This window comes from Chiloscyllium plagiosum, unplaced genomic scaffold (assembly GCF_037043375.1).
Source record: "Chiloscyllium plagiosum isolate Xiang-an unplaced genomic scaffold, Cpla_swu_hap1 HiC_scaffold_33, whole genome shotgun sequence".
Classification (NCBI taxonomy): Eukaryota; Metazoa; Chordata; class Chondrichthyes; order Orectolobiformes; family Hemiscylliidae; genus Chiloscyllium; species Chiloscyllium plagiosum.
This window is the reverse complement of record NW_028270171.1, coordinates 22,440,670-22,459,756: the sequence shown is the minus strand read 5'-3', so window position 1 is coordinate 22,459,756 and position 19,087 is coordinate 22,440,670. Positions and strand designations below refer to the sequence as shown.

The window sequence follows — 19,087 nt, the reverse complement described above, 5'->3', positions numbered from 1 at the left end:
ATTGGGTTGCTGGGCGCATTGCAGAGGGTAGCCAAGGGTGAGCACATTGCTGTGGTCTGGGGTCACATATAGTCCAGACCAGGCATTTTCCTTCCCTAAAAGATATTTGTGAACCAGATGGGCTTTTATGATGATAACTGTCATGCCCACCATTACTGAGGCGAGTTTTCAATTCCTAATGTCATTGATTGAATTTAAATTCCACCAACTACCATGGAGAAATTTGAATCCTGATCCCAAGAGCTTTTTAAAACTATTGGTCAAGTAGTGTCAAATAATCTCAGTTGCAAAATCAACAATTCTTCAAACATAATTGCTATTTCTGGAGAACAGTTCGAACAGCCCTGAAGAATTGTTTCAAATTTCATTCCCGGCTGTAATATTTTGACCAGCTCCCTAGTCTTGGACTCACCAATGGAAGTGATATCTCCCTTTCTATCCTATTGATTCTCTTGCTATCTTGACCATTTTCACAAAATGCACCTCAACCACCTAAATTCCAAGGAATATAATCACGTGATTGTAATTCCACTGAGTTTAATGAAACAGGTGATTTTAATGAAACAGAGAAGGTCACTAGAGGATCCCATTGTTAGCCACTAATCGTCCCCTTTGGCAGCTATTCCATCTCCATGTTAGACAAGACCCTGAGGGGACTGGTTTAGGTGGAGACTGAGAGGATGTTGACCCTGGTCGGACATAGACTGGAATTAGGGAACACCGTTTAAAATTACACAACTCCCATTTCAGAGGGCTCTCAGTCTTGAGGATTTTTCTCTTCTTTCATGGAATATGGGTGTCGCTGGCCAGCATTTACTGTCCATCCCTAATTGCCCTGAAGGAGGTGATAGTGAGCTGCCTTCTTGAACTACTGCAGTCCATGTGGTGGAAGTACACCCACAGTGGGACAAAAAGGGACAGGGAATGGTGAAGGCTGGATGATTGAATACATTCAGAGCTGGGTTAGGTGGATTTTTGTTCAACAACAGAGTCAAAAATAATGAGGCAGTCGCTCAGGAAAGTGGAATTAAGGTCATAGTTTAATCTGCCATGATCCTATCGAATGACACTCCTAATTCTTGAGTTCTTATATCTTGGAACTGTACTGTTACTCTTCTTCTCTACCACCTCTGAAGTATTCAGGTCCTTTCTAAAGTGTAGTGTCCTGAATGGTGTATGTTCCTGTTCTCCAGATGGACCAAGGAGCGGCGGGTAATGTTGGTGATGTCAAGTGAGCGGAAGAAGTGGGTTGCTATCCGCCCATTGCCTTCCTGCAGGAACATCCCACAGCAGTATGACGTGAGTAAAGAAACAAATACATCACTCGTTCTGCTTTACACTTTGTGATGACCTCAGCACGCCCCGAGTGTACATTTGTCGTGCAGCCACTTTGTAATGTTGACAATTAATTTCTCTTTATTCCTTCACTGGGTGAGGGTGTCTGTCCCTAGTTACCCAGAGGGCAGATAAAAATCATTCATGTTGCTGAGAGTCTGGAGTGACATGTAGGCCAGATTGGGCAAAGATCGCACATCTCCCTCCCTAAAGTATATTAATGAACCCGATGTTTCTTTATGATAATTGGTAGTGGTTTCATGGTCACTGCTCGATTCCAGATTTTTTATTGAGCTTAAGTTTCACCATCCACCGTGGTGGGATTCACTACCCCCGTGTTCCCAAAACATTAGTCTGGGATTCTGGATTGCTATTCCAGTGACCTTCCCAGCATGCAGCTGCCTCCCAAAGCATCAGGCACAGCAAGCTCCCACAAGCAGCAATATACTATTGACAAGCTAATCTATTTTTGTTGGTTAATGTATATTTATCAGGCTGGATACCGGGGTACACTCCCCAGTTCTCTTCTTTAATGGGATCATTTACATCCCGAGGGCACAGCCAGGGGCCTGAGTTAAATGTTTCATCCGAAAGACAGCACCTCTAACAATGCAACATTCACTCAGTAGAGCACGGAAGTGTTAGTCTGTGATTATGTGGCCCACTCTCTGCAGTGAAACTTAGTACATGATCTCTGAGCTGAAGCTGATAGGCAGCATGATCTTGCAATGTGGGTGTTCACAATGTTGTAATGGCAAATTTTGCTGCTTTGGTGAGATGCCTAGCAGGCTGCTGAGGACCGAAGCAACTAAGGCAGTCAGAATGTAACTTGGCCTTCAAGTGGTCATGAGGTAACGGTTCCAAAATGTCGAGTGGCTTGTTCTTTTCAGTCACTTTGCAGAGACAGCATTGTGGGTGACACTGTGTCCAGTGATACATGGACAAGAGAGGGGGAGGGAATTGTGTCTGGGGCATGGTTCTCTCACTATCCTGCCTGTGAATGGAAGGCAGATAGTCCAGTCATCAAGCCAAACACTTTGAGCAAACAGTGATTCCACTGGGCTGACTAGGTCTGTGCCATGGGGCCACCCATTTAACATATCACTGCTTTCTCTTCTGTTCATTTGTCTTTAACTGGTAGTCATTTCATGTCATGCTCAGAGATTTTGCAGTCCAATACAGTTATTGTTTGGTTAAATGCTTTTACATAAATCAATATGATTTATTTTTCAGTTGTGTACACATGTTGCAAAGGGGAAAAAGTGCCAATATGTTGGAAACTGCTCATTTGCCCACAGCCTTGAGGAGCTTGATGCCTGGACATACATGAAGGAAACTAAAAGTAAGCGGATTTGTTTTTAATTTGTTGTGATTGCTCCATGTCCCGCCAAACCTAACTTTCCCCCTTTCTCTCTTGACCTTTGCTACTTTTGTTCATAAGTAGTAGTAGTTCTCTGATATATCACTAAAGAACCGTAACACGTTCAAGCCAATGATCTCCTTTAAAAAGCGCAATCACTTGTGCTGAGCCCCTACAAACAACAGTGGGATGAATGACCTGGTAATTTGTTCTGGTGATGTTGACTCAGGAGCAACGGCGTCAGAACACCATCTCTTCCTTTGAAATGAGATCTTTTACACACACCCCAAGAAGTTGACAGCTTAAAATCTCATCCAAAATGCAGCACTTAAGAGCTGAAGTTCTATGCACTAAATATTTGAGCTGTCTTCCCATTGCAGTGTATGACATGCAGCAAGTGTATGAGATGTGGCTGAAGAACCAGAAGCCAATGATGACTGGGGAGCCCACTGAACTCAACACTAAGCAGAGCGAGAAGCAGATCCACATGCCCACCGACTACGCTGATGTGGGGGTAGGTACAGGAACTAAGGTTCTGGGAAAATAAGCTGGACCCTAACCTCCAGTGTTTCAATTATTGATAGGATTTTGTGTCGAACAAGACCTAAGATGCATCATATTCTGTAGCCAATAGTACAAAAGAATCTAGGTTGTCTCATACATGAATCACAAAAAGTTAGCATTTGATTTGATTTATTATTGTCACATGTCTCTAGCAACAGTGAAAGTTTTGTTTTGCGTGCGGTACAGGCAGATCATACCCTACAAAGTGCGTAAGAGTATTAGAATAGAGTGAGGAATACAATGTTATGGCTGCAGAGAAGGTGCACAACTATCAAGATCAGCATTAAATTTAAATGCTGTGCAGGCATAGCAAATAATTTGGAAGGCAAACTAAATTTTGGGCTTTATTGCAGGGGGGAGGGAGGGAGTATCAAAGTTGGGCATTCTCCTTTTACTGGTATTCTTGCAAACTGTCCTGATGAGTGTAAAATGAAAAGCTTCAAACAAATGCATCTTTGTTTCAGCAATTTTTTTTCAGGACAGTCACCGTTGTAATTTATGACAGTGAATTTGTAGTGCAAGCTCCAGTGACCAGCATTGTGATAAAATCCACAGTATGAGCTTTTGTGATGTTGATTGTGAGCTAACCCTTCACTAGAACTCACTTGGCTTTCATTGAAATGAGTGCAATGGAACCTCTGTCACATGCCAGATCCAAAATAACACAAAGCAGCACTCCCTCAGTACTGTTACTGGTGTGTCAGCCTGAGTTCTGTGCTCGGCACTTTGCATTACTTCAGTACCTTTAACATTAGGCTTCTTGCATTCAAGATTTTTTTAATGCTTGATGCAGAAAGATTTGGAATTGACCATCCAATACGCTGTGTGTCTGCACAAGATTATTTCCTCACTCGTTCTGAAATGTATTGTTCATCTTAAGGCTCCTTGCAGTGTAATAAAGCCCATTTCAGAGCAAAGTTAAAGATCACACAACACCAGGTTATAGTCCAACAGGTTTAATTGGAAGCACTAGCTTTCGGAGCGCTGCTCCTTCATCAGGAGGTTGTGGTCATCAGGTACTTCAGAGCAAACCTCAAACAATTCAATTGCACCCGCCTCATTCCTTCCCTTCTCAATTTTCTTGCTAGACCACTCCAAGGTACTGGCTGTTCCTCAGGCACTGCTCTGCAGGATGACACTTCATGTGTGCAACTGGACAGTCTGTAGGTTATCTGAAAAAAGAGTTCAGCACATCTAAGCTCAATCTGAACTCATCCACTATCAAGCCACACATAACTATTTCACCAGATCCTGACCAGAAGCAGGAGACCAGTTCATCTCCTTTTGTTAACTTCCTCTAGTCCTTTTGGGAGATGCGGGGGTGGGATTCAAGATCTCTCTGTTGTTATTTTAACCGAGAGCAGCTCCACCAGCATGGACTGGGGACTGGATGTATGGTTCAACTGTCCTGTCCACTTACCAAAATGTGCCAGCAGTGGGAGCACTGTTCGCTTCTATCATGTTCCTCCTTCTGTATACTTTACAAACAAAAGGAAGAGTGGACAACAGATACCCCACTGTAAAATGGAACGGGACTAAGGGCATAAGGAAGAGGTGAACTTTCTGGTTGTTTCAGAAGGTGTTGAAAGTAAGGCTCTAAGAAACCACCTGATGAAGGAGCAGCGCTCCGAAAGCTAGTGCTTCCAAATAAACCTGTTGGACTATAACCTGGTGTCGTGTGATTTTTAATTTTGTACACCCCAGTCCAACACCGGCATCTCCAAATCCTGAAAGAAAGGAGGGACTTAGGATGAGAATATCAGCATGATGCAGCTGTGCTGACCAAAGACTATTGTCACTGAGTGTGTTCAGGGCCAAATGATTACACTGCAAGGTCATTGAGAGGAAATCACTGTGACACAACCCTGAATAAGGTTATAGAGATGGGGTTTGGGGGGGGGGGATATTTGGGAACAGAAGTAGTCCATTTGATAAAATCATGGCTGATATGATTGTGGTCTCCACTTTTTTTTCTCTCTATACCGATAAACTTTGACCTCCTCATAGTCAAGGATCTATAAAAATCAGTCTTAAAAAATATTCGTAGACCCTGACTCCACCACTCTCTGAGGAAGAGAATTCCAGAGACTAATGACTTGGTGAGAGAAAAAGAAAATCTTCATCTCTGCCTTAATTGGGTGACTTTTTTTTTTTCAAAATTATGTCCTCTGGTTCTCATTTCTCCCATAAGGGGAAATATCCTGCCATTATCCACCCTGTCAGGTTCCTTCAGGATCTTCTATGTCTCAAGAAGATCACCACTCATTCGTCCAATGGAGTCAGGCCCAGCCTGTCCAATCTTTCCCCATAAGACAGCCCATTCATCCTGGGAGTCAGTGGAGTTAACCTTTTCTGAAATATTTCCAATACCTTTCTGCCCTTTTCTTAAATAAGGAGACCAAAAGAGTGTATTGTTGACCAAAAGTGGCCTCACTAAAGCCTTATTGATCGCAAAACAAGGGTCATAATAGAGATTAAAGATTCCTGGTTCAAGAGATTATGTTGGTTTTATTAATCCTTCTCCTTAACCTATTGTGTCATCACTTTTCAGCAAATTGGCTACCACTGCTGGCTTTGTGGGAAAAATAGCAATAGTGAGAAGCAGTGGGCGAAACACATCACATCCGAAAAGCACAAAGACAAGGTATTCAACTCTGAGGATGATCAGAACTGCTGGCAACATCGTTTCCCTATGGGAGAGTTCAAACTGTGTGAGAGGTGAGGCTGGGGGCAAGGGGAAGGAAACTGTCCATTGGACAGCAGCAACGTAGGTCGTTTCCAAAAGGGTATTGTTTTACTGACAATGTAGCACGTTCACAAAGAACTAGCCTGCAAAGAGAGAGGATCAAATTGGGACAGGAATTCATTTTACACAGTTTGGAAATAGGAATATTGGTGGCTGTATGCAACGATACTGCAATTATTTTTAGTTATTCTTGGGATATGGATGTCACTGAGAGCTCCAGTAGTTATTTCCCGTCTCTAGTTGCTCTTGAGATGGTTAGGAGCATATCATTGGCAAAAGAATCTCAAATGTTACGTAGAATCGTAGAATCATACAGCACAGAAGAGGCCTTTTGGCCCAAAACATCTGTACTGTTAAAAATATGTGACTACCTACACTAGTTCCACTTTCCCACACTAGGTTCATAGCTTTGAATGTTATGATACTTCAAAAACTCATCCAAGTATTATTTAAAGATTGTGAGGTTTCCTGCCTCAACTACCCTCCGAAGCACTGCATTCCAGACCCCCATCACCTTCACTTTAAAATTATGACCCCTTATTATTGACCCTTCAACCAAGGGGAACAAATGGATGCTTTCTCCTCACCCTGTCCATGCCTTTCATAACCTAATAAACTCGTATCAGATCTTCCCTCAACCTCCCCTGCTCTAAAGAAAACAACCCAAGCTTATCCAGCTTCTCTTCGTAGCTGACTCATCCCATCCTAGGCAACATCCTGGTGGATCTTCTCTGCACTCCCTCTGGTGCAGTCACATCCTTCCTTTAGTATGGTGGCCAGAACTGCACACACTACTTCAGCTATGGCCTGACCAAATTGCTGTACAACTCCAACACAACCTCCCTGCTCTTATAGTCAGTGCCCTGACTGATAAAGGCAAGTGTCCCATCTGCATTTTTAACTACCCAGTTAACCTGTCCTGCCACCTTCAGGGATCTGTGCAGAAGCCCCTCAGGATCCCTCTGTTTCTCTGAGCTTCCTAGTTCCTGCCATTCATGGAGTACTTCCTTCTTCCAAAATGCATCATCTCACATTTAGCAGGGCTAAGTTCCATCTGCCATTGATCTGCCCATGTGACCAATCCATTTATATCCTCCTTTAACCTATTAGCTTCCTTCTCACCGTCAACCAACCAGCCAATCTTTGTGTCATCTGCAGACTTGCTTCTCATCCCTCCCAGATTATCATCTACATCATTTAAGAATGTCACAAATAATAAGTAACTCAACACTGATGCCTGTGATATACCCCCCACTGCACACACAGACAGACTTCTACTACTACCCTCTGTCACCTGCCACTGAGCTATTTTTGGACCCACCTTGCCAAGTTACCCTGGATCCCATGTGCTTTTACCTTCATTGAGTTTCTCAAGTGGGACCTTGTCAAAGGGCCTTGCTGAAGTTCATATAAGCTACATCACCTGCCCAACTCCCGTCCAAGCACTTGATCACTTCCTCGAAAAGTCCTACCAGATTTGTTCACCCTCCCCCCCCCCCCCCCCCCCCCCCCCCCCCCTCACAAAACCATTTTGACTATTCCTTATCAACTCTTGCCATTCTGAATGGAGATTAATTTTCCCTTCATTAGTTTCACCAAGTTTCCGTGCCACTGATGTTACACTCGCTAAAGTTTCCTGATCTGTTTCGACCTTTTGTACAGTGGAAGCACATTAGCTGTCCCCGGTCCTTTGGCACCTCCCCTGTCACCAGAGAGGATTTAAAAATTTGGGTCAGGGCCCCTGTAATGTCCTCTTTCATGTCTCAGAACAGCCTAGGATACAAACGTCTGAACCTGCAATTTGTCCACTTGCTCAAGAATTTCACAATCCACTTTCTCAATGGTGCATTTCAGCAGGAAAAATATGGTTATGTATTTGTTAGAAAATACTCTAAAAGGTGTGGTGCAAATGGATTTGGGCGAGATCTGAGATACATTAGTCACTCCAAGGTATGGCACAAATCATAGAATCAAAAAGTCATACATCACGGTAATGGACCGTTCTATACAGTTCATCATGCAGACCATGTTCCCAAACTAAATGAGTCTCAGCTGCCTATGTTTGGCTCATATCCCTCCAAACCTTTCCTACTCATGAATTTATCCAAATGTCTTTTAAATGTTGTAACTGTACAATAGTTGAGAATGAGAAAGTGAAGGGACTGTGGGGGGGAGTTGCAGAGATGGGGGAGTGCAGGGAGGCAGAGGTGGGGGAGTGCATGGGGGCAGAGGTGGGAGAGTGCAGGGGGACAGAGATGGAATGGGGTGGGGCAGAGGTGAGAGAGTGCAGAGGGGTCAGAGATGTGGGAGTGTAGGGTGGTGGGGGCAGAGGTGGAGGAGTGTGGGGGGGCAAGGATGGGAGAGTGCTTGGAGTCAGATGTGGGAGTTGGGGACAGAGATGAGGGAGTGTGGGGAGGCAAGGATGGGGGAGTGCTTGGGAATCAGATGTGGGAGTTGGGGGGCAGGGGTGGGGGATTGTGGGGGGGGCAAGGATGGGGGAGTGCTGGGGGTCAGAGGTGGGGGAGTGGGAGTGTAGCAGAGGTGGAGGAGCATAGGGCAGAGATGAGAAAGTGGGGCTGAGCTGTGCAAATGGGGCCAGCGCTGTGAGACAGGAATCATTCTTAACAGTAAGTTTGTTGGGCAATGCCACGAATATTTTAAAAAGGTGAAGGTTTAAAGGGGTCTCAAGTGTTAGCATTGAGGCTAGTTTCCATGGCAGCTATTGCTGGGAAACCCGAGATCCAATCAAATAGAATGGGAGCTGGTTCCTATGGAACATGAACACTGGCATGGACCTGTTGGGCTTAATGGCCTGCTTTCTCTGCCATGTTTCTGTGTTAATTCCATGATCTATTTGGACAGGCATGAGGGACTGAATTGCCTCCTTGTGTTATGAGATTGTGTATATGTGTTTTTAACTCTGTGTTCCCCAGACAAAAGAAGAAATCCTGTCCAGATGGTGATAAATGCCGATTTGCCCACAGCCAGTCAGAGCTGGAAGAGTGGATTGAACGCAAGGAGTTAATGAAATTGAAATTTGCCAAAGCCAGGAAGGACATGCTGATTGCACCAGATGACAGTGATTTTGGCAAATACAGTTTTTTGATGAAGGACTTAAATTAACAGATAAGACCGGTTCACTTTAATTGTTGCTACAACCCTTTTAAATTCTAAAGAGAAGAAAATTGCTTTCGGTTAAATGATGGGTACAATCATGAACCGTGACCTCATTACACCGAGGTAATTCCTCTTGCCTTGTGTGCTGCGTTTTTCTCTCGTGTTTAAATGCAGCTGTAACAAAGGCAGGCACAGCTTTAAATCGAGACAGAAAGGAAAGTGCTCACAGCTGTTACAGATGTGTTGGATCTTGCTGGGGTTAGGCAGGGTGGGAGACGAGGGTTTGGGGATCTGTGTACAGTGACAGATTGGCTTATGAACCCACATTACATTAGACCCATAGGGATGGCTTCATGTGTTTATATGAGGCAGAGCTGAGCCATAGTGATGAGAAACTCAAGAGGATAAATGCACTGAGTTAGCTGAGGGCAGATGGTGTGACAGAATAGTGAAAGGAACTCAAATGGCATGAAGGACAGAGACCAGGATTTCTACTGATGGATGACTTCCAATATTTAGTTCCTAGTCTGTGGCGCATGATTATGACCATCATGCAGTCATTAACAAGTAACACTGTCATTTCTAACCAATGGGTGGGTTTATCCCTGCAAAGGGGCAGTATTGTGGAGAGGAGGGGGGGCTGAAATTTTGCAATAATCTTTGTTGAAGAATCACAATGAGAAAATTAACTCCTAATCTCTCTCAGTATGAGATACGGCCAGATAGCTTACATTTTCAATTTTGTATATTTATCTCCCTGTAGCAGAGCTGTTTGGAAAACAATGTGTTGTAGCCCAGCAAAGTGGTTGATGTACCATAGAGCAGTCAATCCAGTGATAACACTGAACTGATTAGGCATTTGCCCACTGAGCTGCTTTCACAGAATAAATGGGGCAGTTTATTACAGGTTTCAACCAATACCCAATCCTGTTGCCCCTCTCCCATTTCCTTCCCTATAGTTTGCTGATTCCTGCCAATATCCTTCTACATAGACAAACAGATTGGTCGTTCTTAATGTGTGAACTCAGGCTCTGAGGTTGGGAGAACATAAAGCTGGTTACTGTATTCACCATGTACTTATACGTGCTTCGTGATAAAACAAACAAGGCGAATCCTCTGAGTAGCAGCCAGAAGGAGAAACTCTGCCCAACTTTGTTTTAATCCCCCCTTCACCTAGTCCAGCGGGATTGAGGCATGAAGCAAAGTATTGTCAGCACAAGATCTACCCAACTCAGCCAAGCCTTCCTGGTCCTGTCTGTCTCAGTAATGTGTTGGTCACATCGACCAGGTCACTAAGCAATGTTTGGTTCATTAAACAGAAAGATCGTGATATAGAACACCTTTTTAAACACTGAAGCAAGAGGAACTAAAGTTGACATTCTGAAAGGGTGAATTAAATGAACCAAACTATCTTTATCATCCAAATGTACCTGTTGATTTTAATTAAAATGAAATGGAAGGAGACAGCTTATTCTCAGTCAGGAACATTTCTCTCTTCCGCCACTCCCACCAAAGGCACTTTTGCTTTGAAGTTTGGTCGGCTCCTTTTAATGAACGTTTACAACTGGGGAAATCCAAATCAATTTGTACAGAAAATATCGTAAGATATCATTTATTTCAACTGGTGTCAGAGTTCAGGATACAGCTGTCTCTCTCTTTCTCTCTTTTCTCTGTCACAAACTTCAATTTGTGTTCTTTGCTAAATACCGGCCAATTCCCCCATCTTCCCAGCCTGTATATTCACTGCTTCTGTGTAAGGCTTCACACAAACCTGCTCCTGTCTCTCCTTATCTCAATCTATCAGCATGTCCTTCTGTTCCTTACTCCAATTCGTACGTTCATAACGTCTATTCTGTTCACCTTCACAGTATTCCCCGTGAAAGTGAGTTTCACATTTTAACCATCCTCCGGATGAAAAGGTTCCTCCCAAAATTCATTTTTAATTCAATAATTTTGAAAAATATATTTACGAGATCTAGAATAAGACGTCACAGAAGTGGAAATATACTTTGCTGCATCTGCCGTATTGGTTTTTTTGTCATTTTAAATTGTGCCACCGAGAGAAAAGAGCTATCTGTGAAACTACAGATATGAATTGATACATTATTGTGCGCATATTGTCAGACATCACTACTGTAAACTTCTCTTTATGTCAGTGTTCCGATCCTTCCCTCTATTTCATTTGCACTACTCCTATACTGTTGATTCAAAGTGAAATATGAGGACTTACTGTGATGTCTACTTTTAATCACTTGGTCCTTTAAGTCTCATTCGTTCACAGCCTGACCCAAGGCTGTCTTAATCAAAACCAAACTAATACACAGTGCAATATGAAATGCTGTTGTTGGATATTCGTAATGTCATTCTCCAGTGCACGAGAAAGTGTAACATTACGAAAGTATCTGATATTTCATGGAATAGTGTGGACAATGAAGTGCAAGGAATGAGGAACTCCTTCAGTGCTAAACTTTACCCTGAACTAGAATGGCTCATTGTCAGGCCATATGTGGACTTGTGCAGAGGGAGTGATAGAATGAGGAGACGGTCCAAAGCAGAGTCAAAGAGGGAGATATTTAAGAAGGCAGGGAGGGAGAATTAGTGAGGTGAAGTAACCTTACGGGTGAAAGCAAATGTGAACTTTGGATCAGCCCTAAGCCTTAAGCCTTGCACAAACTTGTGAGGGAAGCCCCTCGAGCCTGTTCTACTGTTGTTTGCAATGGTTTAGCCATATCTTAACTCTGTTTAGTCAGCTTGATTCTGTGAGCCTTAACACCCATTGTTAAAGTGTCCAGGTGATGGTTTTGAACCAGCTGATGGTTTGTTCTTGCCAGGAGCAACAGGCAAACGGACCAACAAATCCTGTTCCCAGACCTGCGGCGAGAGCTTTGATTGCGGGAAGTGTTTATGTACGTGGTGCTTAAGGAACAAGCTTTATCACGATGCCAATCACCTCAGGGATCGACATTATCACCACAGAGGGATTTCTGGCAAGGAAATCATGCTAACCACTGTTCAGCCACCCAGTGCTCAATGCAGGAGGTTGTAAACTCTCACCCTGAATCGTTTGCTATCATGAAACTATTTAACATCCTATACTTACAATAGAACCCCAAATCTTCCCTAATAACAATACATTTTATATTGTTGGTGTCTTTATTTTTTCGAGTTACAGATTTTAGGAACAGACAAAGATTGGGGACCTGCCTTGAATGTTTCTCATATGTACTACAAGTACTTTGGTCTTATTGAACAGGACAGCTGAGTTCTCCCGTTGGTACAAAACCAACTTTCCCAAAATGTGTCTCATTGTCTCATTTATTTACCTGGATGTCAGGTCAAGTTGACACTGTTGGACTGGATGTATTTGCAAATTCTGTTGGCAAGACATAAGGTTTGGGGATGAATAGGTGCTGTAGACCCTCGGTATTGAGGTGAGGCAATGGATTATAGGCTGATCTGTTCCCCTCCTTCCAACCTGCTGAAGTGTAGAAGCCAGCAAATACTCACTTTGGTAGGATTTCTGAGTCCAAGCTTTTACATTAATTACTGTTGGCGTTGGCAGGACAAAGGATCATGCTGTCAGTCCTGAAGTCTTGTTTTGTTAGTGATATTCGCTGGAAACCAAGACAATGGGGTCTTTGCCTCACCTAAGGTTGACAGCATTCCAGGATTCTCCAGGAGGTACAGGACAATCTACAAGACACTGCTACTATCAAACCCAGGAGAATATTCACAGGCGTGTTTCAGGAATAAGTGATGGCTCTATTTGCCACCTTCAGTCTTCTTTACATTTTGCTCGGTGTCATTCATTAGCTTTATTTGTTGAAGAAGCTGCAGTCTTGCTGACATGTGTACACTGGCTAGGAGCATGCTGAAACATTTGACACGTTTCTTCTACATCTCCTTCTGGAGGATTGAGTTATTTTTCAATAATTAATCAGTTTTGACATGATTAAGCAAGTGAGGAACCAACTTATATTCCATTTGGTCTCGTAACTAATCAGGGCCATTAAACGTTTAGATTGGCCCTCGACTCATTTTATAATTGTGATCAACTTAGATCTTGCAATTAAAGTGAACCCCAAAAATCTTACACCTCTGACTGTGATGCTCCATAATTAAAATTGCTACTAGTAAACTTAGTTCAAAAAGAAATATTAGACTGATGTTTAAGCAATTGGTATGTGTAGTTGATTTTGCATAAGATCAGGTAGGTTCACCCATTCAGCAGTGAGACTATGTGTGTGTGTCAGACAGAGAGGTTGGTGGGACATAACGCATAGTTGGTAACCCTGGCCCTTACTCTAGGCAGAAGCAAGGCTCCTGCTTCTAATACACGTGTTCAGCTTACAGTACATAAAAAGATTCTCCTGGCAGGTGACAGAATCCTATTTACAAAGAGAGGTTTTGAAAAATGGGGTGCATCATTGTGGCAAAGTCCCCAGTCACTATCCTCCACTTGAGATATTGCCCATAGGGGAATGGAACACTTCCCTGTTTTTATGTATATTAATTAAGACATTTAAATACATTGCTCGCTAACATTTAATAAGTTAGTTAATAGATAAGCCTGGTTCAGTTAAGTCATTTTTGCTGCAACCATTTACCTTAAACTCTTTCTTAAAAAAGGTTGAGAACTTTGGATGTTATGTCGTTAGTAATAATAGCTCAAGACGTGCTTTCTTCCAAATAATGTTATGAATATTATATTGTTGATGAGGTTAGATGGATGATAAGAATTGAACTTAAATTATAACATGATATATCATGAAGAAAAGCGGGATAATGCTAATCATTTTCCATTAATCTTAAAGCATTGGTTTGTGTTTGGCTAGTAATGAGAATGCAAGGCTTGATAGAAATTAATGGGGGGCCTGAAAGGAATCCGAAGGAAATCTGGTAAAGTTAAGGAGCTGCCTTGGGATGTTACATTTGGCCTCTCCCCTAGGATTCCTAGCCACTTTGGGTGAACTCCTGCAGGAAGGCGGAGGTGAGGTTAAGATTTTACTCGGGGATGTCCACTGTAGTCGGATAGCTGGCTGGATTAAATGTGAGAAAACCCCCACATGTAAGGTAGCCAGCAGACCACCTGAATCCCATGGGATTATCCCCCTTTTCAACCCCAAGAGGAAACCATGACCGATGAAGAGGAATGTACAGGACTCAGCCAGGAATGGACATATGATTGATACAGCCCAGGGTTGCACAGCAGCCCTTACTGGTTCATTTCATTGCACTGGTCTCCTTTTGAGAGACAGACTGTAGGATAAAAGCTAATGCAGTACAGCAGGCTGCACTCTTTACACAAATGTTGTGTTTGCTTCGCTAGATGATGATAAGGAGAAAGAGGAGAGTGACAAATTTCAATGTACTATTGCATTACAAATGTAAAGAAAATATTTTAAACTCAGTACCAATGTGACAGTTAAGGTTTGTTTAGACAAGGGGTATTTGATGAGTAGCATGAATTATGAATGCTTTGATAAAGTGAGATTATTAAAGCAAAGAAAGTTCAAGAAGAGATTTGATCAATGTAGGGCACGGATTTAACGTCATCATTAAAAGATTATGAGAATATTTTTGAAGATGTTTATTGAGTTAGGAAACTCCACTTCCAGAATTTACATTTGCTTTTAAAATGGAAGTGGACAAATATTTTGTTTTCGAAGGGTATGGGGAGAGGACAGCAGCATGTGACAGAGTGGACTGCTCCTCGAGAGAACCACACGCCCCACATTGATGCAGTGTCCTGTGCTGGAAGTATAAGGGGCCAAACAGCAGCTCTCCCCACACACCCCCAATTCCGATTCTGTCACAAATCCCAGAGTCACCTGATTTCGTGCTGCTTAAATGTTGTCCTGATCCCCCTGTCACCGATAGGCTTGCTGGTGAAAGTCCACGTGAATCTTTGAAGGCTGTTCGAGGGGCCAGGGCATCAGGGAACTGGAGAAACTAAAGAAATGAAAAGAGCATGGGGACCATCGTAACCCTGCTGTGATCTACCATCCAGAAGTAAATAGGGACCGTAGGATTGTAAACACTGACTGGGAGGCTCAGCAGTGTAACCCTTCCCACGCCCCAGACTAAACACTGAGGCCAAACGTAGCACCCCAACTCCAGACCTGAGGTTTGCTTGCTCACTCCGCTGTTGCAGTACCAATTTGGTGAATGACCCAGTGGCAGCAGGTGAAAAGCAGGTTTTGTTTCTCTAAAGTTCTTATTTCTAAACTGTTGGATTCTGAGGGCCCCAATTCAAGCTGCATTTGAGAGAGCGTTGCTGACCAGTGAGGCTGTGAACATGACTATGCTGAATACTGGTCAGACCCGTGAACTGGGACAGGAGCTGGGGCAGGGGGAGAAGTGGGCGATAAGGGAAAGGAAACAAAATAAGATAAAGAGTGGGAATGAGGACCCTCTTTCTCCCAGTCATTGATGTTTGGAACGCTTGGATTCTCATTTCAGTCATTCTGCATAATTAAGATCATGTTTACATGTTTTTATATATATATAGATACATATAAAATACAAACAAGTACCTTCATAATGTATTGGGGCCCTCATGATTGTACAAGATGTTAATGTTCTTTGTTTCAGATGTCTTCTACGAAGAGAGCATGTGAACTCTGGGGTGACCCCTGATCAAAAGCGGAGAGTAAATATAATGATTTGTTGCAGGCCTGTGTTGATGCAGAGTCTGCTTTAGGTGAATAACTTAGTGTAAAATCATGGCAGACCAATACTTCAAATAATTTGTACAGAATTATGGAAACGAGAGTGAGCCGTGAACTGTAATTTTGCAGTGGGTCAAGATAGTGTTATTCATCTGACTGTACTTGCAGAGAAGCCTGCTTTAATGGTCACTTGGAGCCTGAACTACATCCATCTGATTTAGCCAGTTATCATCCAGTACAGAGGGAGGCCATTCAGCCAGCTCTTTTGAAAACCCCACACTTATGCTGGGGTTTTACCCTAAAACGTATGATTCTCTCCAGTGTCTTCCAAGTATTTTTCCAGTTTCCCCTTGAAAATTAGTGAATCTGCTTCAAGATTTTAATAACCCATTCCATTTTTGTTTTAAATCTCCTTCATCTTTGCTTATTTTGCTAATAATCTCTGCAGTCTCTGGTTTGTATAGTCTGTCCAGTTCCTTGAGCACTCTGGAAACTGGAGCTGAAAAGTATTTTGGGAAGTTGGGAAAAGAAAATGTGAGGTCCAGCTAACTGGTGATTTCTAGAAGGTCTTGGTGCAAGTTGAAATCCTTCCATCTGCCAGAGATGATGGGGGAATGGAGCCTCAGACCTTTGGCAGAGTTCAGGATCCATTGACATCTGCTGGTGGCTGAGTCATCCAGTTCTGAAAAGGCTGCCACACAAATCCCTTGGCCGCAGTGCAGAATGGTCTCTGTTGATGTTGCCTTTGCCAGGCTGTTATCTGCTTCTGAACTTCTTCCCCATATCTAATGCCACTGTTTGTATCCATCCGTCAGCTAGACAGTGTGTCTTACCAGTTGTCACTGGTTCCCTCTGGCCTGGTTTAATCCATGAATAATGCTCTGGGTGCAAGAGAGCATCATCATGTCTATTTCTCGAACTCCCGACCCCCACCCTCGTCTTCCTATTTCTACCCTGTCTCTCTTTTCCCCATTCCCCTGGCCTGGATTCTGGCTGAACAGTCCAGTAATGGATTCATCCTATTGCAAAGATCACAATTTTAAGTTCAACCACACAGGTGTCCATTTGATGCAGGTTTGCCTGTAAGTTCTATATGTATTAATGGGAGAGTTTTGCAAACAAGTGTATTTTGTTGAAACAGGGGCTTTAATCTCCAATTTTGCTGGTTTTATTCTGTAGGCACGTTCCCATTAAGAAACTTCTCTTTCAGTTTAATAAAAGTGTTGTTTTCTGTGCACATGACTCCAGTTCTATCTGACTGATTGGGCGTTAGCATTAACATCACTCTTATTTCCAGGTTCCACCTACCTGGTGACTGCCTCAACAGCTGGAATTAAGCCAAGTTGGCCATTAACAAGTTCGTGGGGGGGCGGGGGGATCATAGCTGCCGACAGTCTGCTGTCTTCTGTAGATACGTTCCTGCCTTGGAGTCCTTTGAGAGGGAGACAACAGTGTCCTTCAATTCTTTCAATGGCTTTAGAGAGAGAAGGGCATTGTGGGAGATGGAGTGCTTTATCTCCCCCCTCCAACTCCATTTTGATTTAGTCCCTTCCCTCTCTCCCTGCCTTTCCCTCACCTTTGATGACCTGAATAGCCTTTCCTCATAAATTCATCAATTAGGAAATACAGGTAATGTACTGTTGGTGGTTAATAGATGGGGAAAAAAATGGATGATTTGGTGACGGGGAAGAAAATGTTGCGTGTAACTTATGGATATGAAAAGAATTGGAATGAGTAATGTCACTTTTCATTTTCCAAGTCTAAGGTCATGGTTTACTGAGCAGCATGATTCCTGCACTCCTATACGCTTCAGAGATTCGGATGAAAGGTAAAGTCACCATAGTCTTACCAGATCGTGAGGCTGCTCTTATCATTAGAAAGCGATGACTGGCGGTGATTTAAGTAGAGGGTCACCATGCCTCAGGTGAGTGGAGAGGTTGAGAAGGAGGATGAAATCTTCATGGTAACCTCAGCCAGTGCAAGAATTGAACCCACGCTGTTAGTATCACTGCCTGGCAAACCAGCCAAGTTTCAGCTAGCCCGCAGCAGGCATTGCAAAGCATCAAGAATAAGTGGTGCATTCAGAAGGTTCTTCAAATCCAGCAGCATGAAAGATGATCCAATTGCAGCACCCTGTGTCAAACTATCTTGTTTCCTGCATTGAGCCACTAATTACTTGAAGCCATCTCCAATAGATGCAGCATATCAATTGTGTCCCAGATAGCAATCTCTTGAAACAGCTTCTTCACTCGGAACTCAGTCATGGCAAGAGACATTCAGGAGGAGGATGGAAACACTGTTGGGATGTCCTCAAAGCTTCCCTGCAAAGGTCAAACATCTCCCCCATCCCCTCATAAAAATGACTTGTGACTGCCACAAATGGAGAAGGATTATTCAGGAAGGCAGTGAACACATCGAGTGACTTCATCAGGAATGTGCAGAGGTGTCAGAGGGATTGCCCGAAGCTCCAACAATCCATCTACCTGATCTTTCAAACAACATCCTGTCCCACATGAGGTAGTGTCTGCAGATAATGCATTAGACTATCAGCCACCTCTTCATGCATTGAACTGGGAGAGAAGCAAGTCTTCCTCAATCCTAAAAGTGTTCCCAGCAAGAAGAAACGTCAATTGTTTGATCCCAACCTTACAGGAAATAATCCTCCCAGATTCCTGCTCCTGGTTGTGGGTCACTGATCAATAAATTGACTTTATAAAGAACTTTTAGAAGCGGGAAATCTGCTAAGGTTCTTCATAGAGTCTTAAAGGGGAAAAATGGAAAGCTAGACAAGAGAAAGAGATGATGACGGGTGACCAAATGCATCATCAAAGGAATGGAATACAGAGATATAAAAGGCGAGAGTATCTATTTGAGTCAGCTCAGAGGATCCCTGATGGACTCGAACTGTAGCCTCTCTTGGCTCATCCCAGTGATCATACTTTGTGGTAGTCTGGAATATAAAACTCTTGCAGACAGCATAGTTTAAATTGATACCATTGGTAAATAAAGGTATTAATGTTACACTATAAACATAGCTAAAGCCTGGCTTGTAGGTATCTAAGGTTCTAAAACCATTTGTAGAGTAGCGGCGCCAGCTCTTACCCCCAAGAGCTCACTCAGGCTACTCTCCTTTTTGCTGCAAACAAGCTGTCTTTATACAGAATTTTGTTATATAAAATTACAAAAATGCCACATGTCCTTAATCAGATAAGCAGCAATAAAACGGCAAAAGTTTGCAGAAGCAGAGAAACTCATTGACATGTCTTAAGCTATATGCACATCAGAGTGGGCAAC

General features: G+C 43.0%; 1 protein-coding gene across 1 annotated transcript in view; it reads left to right on the top strand.

Moving 5' to 3' along the window:
- The window catches only part of zc3h7bb (zinc finger CCCH-type containing 7Bb), an 81,248-nt gene extending 64,220 nt beyond the window's left edge, over window positions 1-17,028 (top strand). The window contains exons 19-23 of the mRNA XM_043679891.2: window positions 1,194-1,299; window positions 2,569-2,677; window positions 3,076-3,209; window positions 5,811-5,977; window positions 8,939-17,028. Of these exons, the coding sequence (XP_043535826.2) occupies window positions 1,194-1,299; window positions 2,569-2,677; window positions 3,076-3,209; window positions 5,811-5,977; window positions 8,939-9,128 (706 nt within the window). The 3' untranslated portion in view covers window positions 9,129-17,028. The remainder of the gene's footprint in view (window positions 1-1,193; window positions 1,300-2,568; window positions 2,678-3,075; window positions 3,210-5,810; window positions 5,978-8,938) is intronic.
- The last annotated feature ends 2,059 nt before the right edge of the window (window positions 17,029-19,087 follow it).